The sequence below is a fragment of the Pygoscelis adeliae genome, unplaced genomic scaffold (genome assembly GCF_000699105.1).
Source record: "Pygoscelis adeliae isolate BGI_AS28 unplaced genomic scaffold, ASM69910v1 Scaffold429, whole genome shotgun sequence".
NCBI classification, from domain to species: Eukaryota; Metazoa; Chordata; class Aves; order Sphenisciformes; family Spheniscidae; genus Pygoscelis; species Pygoscelis adeliae.
The window spans coordinates 1,034,069-1,040,897 of record NW_008825561.1 but is presented as its reverse complement, the minus strand read 5'-3'; the positions used below and the strand labels follow the sequence as shown (position 1 = coordinate 1,040,897).

Sequence of the window (6,829 nt, the reverse complement as noted above, 5' to 3'; positions counted from 1 at the left end):
GCTGAACCGTTCAGACAGTGAGCTCCAGCTGAGCCTGGGCAATGCCCTTTTTATAGAAGAGACACTAAAACCACTACAGAAGTTCTTGGATGATGTCAAAAGCTTTTATGAATCTGAAGTCTTTTCTACTGACTTTAACAACTCCTCTGGTGCTGAGAATCAGATCAACAGTTATATTGAGGAAAAGACAAATGGGAAAATTGTTAAACTAGTGGAAAACCTTGATCCTCTCACTGCAATTGTTCTTGTTAACTATGTCTTCTTTAAAGGTAAGAAATATCGAAGGGTGAGAAGGTTGTAACTTAGATGCTTACTGCTTATTACAGAGAATGAAAACCTAAGAGAAAGAAACTGTAGTTTAAATATTTTAAATGGAGGAAACCATGTTCAGCATCTGGAAAATATTCCTATAAAACCATGTATATTTGTTGTCAGTATAAATGTTTGTGTCCTCACCTGGTTGAGTGAAAGACTGGATTTTTTTTAACAAATATCTGTTGAGTTTGGTAAATTCTTTAATGTGATGATAGACTCATGCTCTAGTAAGAGATGTTTTTTTCAGTATTATCTGTCTTTAATTGTCTTCAAGCACTTGAAGAAAAAAAAAAAGAGCTGCAATGTTGTAACACCTGAGGGTGCAGTAACTTGAAAAAGATACTTGTTCTAATCAAAGGAAGGCTGTGGGACTAGATCCTGTTTTATTCACCATGACCATTCCTCTTTGTATTCCACTGAATTATTTTTCTTTTTGTCATAAGCCCATTGGGAGAAACCCTTCAGTATTTCATACACAAAACAGGAGGATTTTTTTGTGGACCAGAAAAAGTCTGTAAAAGTTGACATGATGTATCGAAAGGGTTACTACAGAAATTACTTTGACGAAGAGCTGTCCTGTTGGCTGGTTCAGATACCTTACAGTGGAAATGCTGCAGCGTTATTTGTTTTGCCTGACGAAGGGAAGATGAAGCAGGTGGAAGATGCTTTCTTGAAAAGGACTGTGTCTAAATGGGAAAAGTTCCTCCAAGACAGGTAAGTGCTTTTGCTAAGGTGAGAGGTGACCATGTTATAGATTATTAGTGTTTATCTCACCAAGACAAAACATTAAAGGCCAGGTTATTTTACTGAACTTTATTCACTTAATGGTCCCTCTCTGTGCAAGGACTTCCCTCTTCTTAGTCGGAAAATGAAAGAGAGCTGTGGGTAGTGAACAAACAGGGCATTGAACTTGGGATCCATCTTGGGTTAAGTTTCTGGCTCAACCACAAGTTGCTTAGCACCATGATGAAGTTAACAGACCCTTGTTTCATATTGGCACTGTGAAACTACAATAGAGTAGCTATTTCTGAGGTATTGGGTGTTAGGGTGTTGAGGGCATTGTATGTAAAAGTGGAAATTTTATTCATTCACCGCTACTGCAGCTATTTCTGTGGTGGCCCGGGCCCTGTTGTATATTCGAACAGCCTTAGGACAGCTAGCTATGATCTTTTGAAAAAAACCTGCTACCTGGCAGTAATAGCTCTCTTTGCCACAGAGTTGGTATAGTTGTGTCTTCCACCCCACTCCTTGAACCCCACTGTGGAGGCAGAGGATAACATGGGCTCATTCTTCTCCAACCCTCCACGTTAGATAGCTAATCTGGTCAGAATTGCTATCTGAATCCTGAGAGCAGACTTTTAACATTTAGAAAAATAAATGTGAAGTGTCACTATACTGAAACCATTGAGGAGTGTTACCTAGATGACAATTTGTCCCTATTTATGTTATTTGTTACAGAAAAATACATCTGCACATTCCAAAATTTTCTATTTCTGGTACCTATGATGTGAAAAGGATAGTCAAACAAGTGGGTATGATTGATCTGTTCACTGAGCAAGCTGATCTGTCAGGGATTACTGAGGAGCCTGGACTGATGGTTTCAAAAGTAAGTCAGCACATGAAACACAGCAACAACAGGATTTGTCTGTTCCCAGGAACCTGACTAATATCCCATGAAAAGCTTATCCCAGTCTCTCTGAAGTATCACTCAGTCATCAACAGCTGCCAGTCTGGAGGCAAAGCAAGCCCTATCTTTCCTAAACCTGAAGCCAAACATGCTTACAAGGGGTTATACATACACGGTTTGAGGACGAGGAAGAAGACATACGTATAATTAAATGTTATTTTGGCTACTAAACAAAGTTATCTAAAGGTACCGCATTAGCTTTGGTAAAATTTCCTCTAATTCCACCTACAGAGGGCAAAAGGCTGTTATTCCTGCCCTTCTAGTGCTCACAAAAAGTTATTTTCTTCAGCTAGATCATAGGGTAAATTCAAAATAATACATGAAGCTGCCAAAGGCAAAACTAAGTCTAGGCTAAATTACCAGGTTTCTTTGCTTCCAGAGTTTCTTGCCATCAGTCATCTTGAGCGCTCTTTGGATGGTTACTCTCTGCACACGCAGTGAAGGGGGCTAGCAGGAGTGGTCTGATGGCTGACTGCACTGTGGTGGGAAGGGGAGCAGCTGGTGACCTTCCCAGTGGCTGGTGCTGCTGGGTCTTGCCCCAGGCAGGGCTCTCTTTGGCAAGAGTGAGGAGGGTGGCAGGCTGCTCTCTTCTTGCCGGGTTGTCAGCTGGAGGTTGTTTTGCTTTGTGTCCTTGCAGGTGATCCACAGAGCGGTGCTAAATGTTCATGAGAACGGCACTGAAGCGGCAGGGGCCACGGTGAAGGAGATTACCTGGAGATCTGGCGATTTTCCTCATCCACCTCGAGTCAGATTCAACAGGCCCTTTCTCCTGGTGATTCTGGATAAATACACCCGCACCGTCCTCTTCATAGGGAAAATCGTAAACCCTCTGAAAAATGACTGATTGACCAGAGGACATGCACTTATGCATATTGCTGGCCAAACTCCTGTGATCCAGCAAAACATTTATGTGTGCATACCACTACGTACTACTGCTCGTCTTTCAACCGTTATCCTTATATATATTATTAATCCCTTAAAACACAAAACCTATTTTTCCTTGTCCAAAATTCACTGGTATTTCCCCCAGTCTACAGCCGGGTATAGCTTGTAGCGTTAATGAAATACAAGTCATTTTTCACTGGTTTTGTAAGAAGCCCTTCCTGACATGCTCCCATAGGGTGTTTGAGATGGTTTAAAGCCTCCAGATGATGTAGCTATTGCTGTACGCTCACGGTGTGTGTACGGGAGAGCAGGAGAAGGGAAATGGGGAAGAGGAGGTGGGAGGTATAAGTCGTGTCTGTTTAATCCACTAACCTTTGATGGTCTTAAATGCAGATTCCCTTAATATTGGAGTGAATTTCCATTAATTTCTTTGGGTTTTAACCAAGTATAGCGTGAAGCTGCAGGATCGGTGACTGGGACATTGGAGGACACACCAATGTAAAGGGTTGATGACTGCAGCTGTTTCAGCTTGCCTCCCTCTGTCTCCTCAGTGGAAGCCCTCCTCATGAAGACAAGAAGTTTGTTTTTGCTTTACAAATAATGTTTATTCTACTAAGAAAGGAAGGCATACCAGCAAAAAGACTTTCTGTTTTATCTTGCTAATATAACTGTTATCGCCAATGCCCTGAGATAAAAGTATGGTGGAGCAGTCCATGACATAGAATCAGTTTCTTTTTTATGGATTTGTTGTCGCTGCCATTTCTCTTTTCTCCTACTGACACCGCCTTCACTATCACATTTTCCAGCTAGACTTGTCAGACTGTGGTAGAAAAGAGGAGGAATGAAAAATTATAACACCAGAGAGTTTGTGTTTCCTCAGTAGGAAGAGCAGAGCTTTCCAAAGGACTGTTAACCTGCTTTAAACTATCAATGACACACATACAAACTGCAGGTAATATTTGAGAAATCACCTTTCTAAACAGTAACAGTGGATTACTCTTATAGAGTAAAAACGTACTGCGACTTGACATTTGTACCTTTTCACTTACTTAAGGTTTCTTGAGTAACTTATTGCTGTTGTGTTGTTTTATAGTGACCCAGTTGATAGGATTTTGACATACCAGCTACACTAGATAGTTGTATGGTTATGAAAGGAAAGAAACACAAATCAGTAAATATTTAAATTATTTTATTATTTTTTCTTTAATTTTTTAAATCAACATCTTTAGCATGTCTTATTGAAATACAGAAAGCCAATGGAAGTGCTTAAATTAAATCTTTTGCTATAGAATATCTCAAACCAGTAGGAAAAAAGTAAAATATAAATGGCAATTTTTTAGACTTTAGTCTCTTACAATGTCTGTGAAAAATATAACTCAAAAATTATGGTGACTATTTCTAAAATACAATTATCTTGATTGGTTTGGGGATCTTTATTTTCTTTGACATTAAATTAATGCTATCAATATTAGTAAATTGTAGCTGTAAGTATACCAATAAGGAATATAAGAACCTTTCCACGTCTATCTGCCAGCCATGTAACACTTGAAATTCACTTTCAAAGCCCTCCTTAAAATAATGTAAACCAATGACAACAGTTTCTTACTCATAACTGTATTTAGTCTGTTCAATATTTAGTAACAAAGAGTTGTCTTCATACCTCTAAACATATAAGGACTTGGTCTTGGTGTAATACAGATAAACTGATTCTACAGAATATAATTTAAAAGTTCTTGGCAAATCTCAGGGCTAATTCAGGACGGTATGCCAAAGTCCACCTTTGCAATGACAAATGACTCTGCAGGCGAATACCAAGAGACTTTATGTTTGCTGTTCCTCATGGACCTCAGATCAATAGTCTCTGTTTGTTAGTAGGAAAAAAATATCTAAACGATATTTTGCCAATCAGATCTCACTTTGAGAGGTAGTCTTGTTGCATAACTTATTTGAAAGTGGGTGGAGAAAAATCAAGCTGAATTAAGAACTGGATAACCAAAAAATATCAAGAAACTATTGCTGGTAGGGAATCATCTTAAAATGGGTGTAGGGACCCAATACATGTGCCTTGCCTTGGTTTTCTTTCTATTTTGATAAAAATCAGGGAAATGCCCCTCACTGGAAATGTGCAGCAGACAGCAAATTTGTGTGGTAAATAATGAGTACGGAAGGATTGCACAACCCCCCCAAAACTGTTAGCCTTAAGGTAGTCACAAATCCAGTGCAGTCATGGTTTGTTCAGGACAGTGCTTCTTCTTTCAATCTCCTGGGTTTTTGCTGCTTCTTTCCTGGATTTTTGTTTCTTGGTTTGTTTGCTGACTGTAAATTTAATGACCAAGAAGCCTCAGTGCAACAGAAGAAGGGCTTTCCTCCTAGCTAGTCAAGAGTTTCTGCTGCTGTGTGCAAGTACTGTGGTGTGCCACTTCAAGTGGCACTCCAGCAGTGACGTTGCTGGAGGATGGAGCTGACCTGATACACCACCTGAGGGACAAAGTGCAAAGGACATCTTCTAATGGACCTAGAAAATATTTTCTGGAATGGAGTGTATTTAATTGTACCACTGGCTGCTAAGAGACTGCAAAAGCCAGACCAAAACAAATGAATGCATTTCACACAAACATTTCCAAGCCTTTTTAATGGAAAGCCGTAATATTAACTCAGTAATTCTGCTACATATTAGGTTCCTGGATTGTGCTCTGTCATTTGGCCAGCAGAAAAAATACCTGTGGGGAACAATGGAAGGTCTGTGGTTATTTGACTCCTGCAAAGGCTTGGCAAAGAGTTATATTTCTTTTCTTCAAACACAACATGGTTTGGTCATTTTTGTCTTACATATAGCATGAAATTTCTTTCCTATTAGGAAAATACATATGAAGACAGTACAGTATTATGATAATTAGAAGTTGATGCACACAGGCTAGTCAATCACTGGAAGTACTGTTGCCTTTCACTCCTTTACTTACTTGTTTGAAACTTCCCTCCTATGCATGCTGAAGTTTACCTGGTTCCAGGCTTTGGCTGCGGCTTTCTTCCAGATAAAGATTCACAGGATGCTTTTCCTGAGGACCAGACTGGTTTCTGAGAACTGCTTCCAGATTATGGCCTCAGAGGTTGAAGTTACGGAGCTGTCAGAATATCTCACTGGCTCTTCCTACTTCACCTTTCCAGAAATAGCCACATGCTTCAATGTCTAGAAATCTAAGTTTGCCATAAACCAGAAACAATTTCATAAGTCAGAAACAATTTCAGTCTTAAACCATTTCAGTCTGGGGAAAAGGGCTGGGAAAGAATTAGGTTTACACTGTCCATCATAAATGGATGATTCCATAAGCAAAGCATGCTCTATCTGAGGCTGTTGGCTTTCCGTCCCATTTTTCATATCTCTCATTCCCTCTGGGTAGCTGGCTTTGACATTTCTTATGAGATTTCTCCAGTTTAAATGGACCTGTAAGTGTTTGTTATGAGTTAATTGAAAAATATATCTCGGACTTTTATCACAATACCTTTAAAAGCACCTAAACCACTAGATGCCTGAAAAGGCAGAAAAAGGAAGAGAGCTTCCTCAGAAGCTAAGTTACAGCCTCCAGGGTTGTTTTTATGTTCTTATCCAGTTGCCTTTTGCTGTGTGGAGTGCAAGCAATAGAACAAAGAGCAGAAGAGGACACCTTGGTTAAGGGGGCATCTTGCAAGTGGTATGAACATGAGATAACACTTGTATTAGAGCCTGTGTTACCTGTGTTACTTATGGTACAGTTTCTTATTTCACCTGTGTAAAAGGGTGGGCTGACAGTGCAAAGCAAGGACTAGGAAAATAGCTGCTTGTTATGGTTTAACCCCAGTTGGCAACCAAGCACCACACAGCTGCTCACTCATTCTCCCCCTCCTGCCCCATGGGATGGGGGAGAGAATTGGAAGAGCAAAAGAAAGAAAACCCCTGGCTTGGGA

At 39.9% G+C, this 6,829-nt stretch overlaps 1 protein-coding gene across 1 annotated transcript in view; it reads left to right on the top strand.

The window, feature by feature from the left end:
* LOC103923949 (alpha-1-antiproteinase-like) overlaps positions 1-6,829 on the top strand; it is a 23,235-nt gene that overhangs the window by 422 nt on the left and 15,984 nt on the right. The window contains 4 exon segments of the mRNA XM_009332386.1: positions 1-269; positions 759-1,035; positions 1,774-1,921; positions 2,640-2,845. The exon segment at positions 1-269 is cut by the window's left edge and continues 422 nt beyond it. Of these exon segments, the coding sequence (XP_009330661.1) occupies positions 1-269; positions 759-1,035; positions 1,774-1,921; positions 2,640-2,845 (900 nt within the window).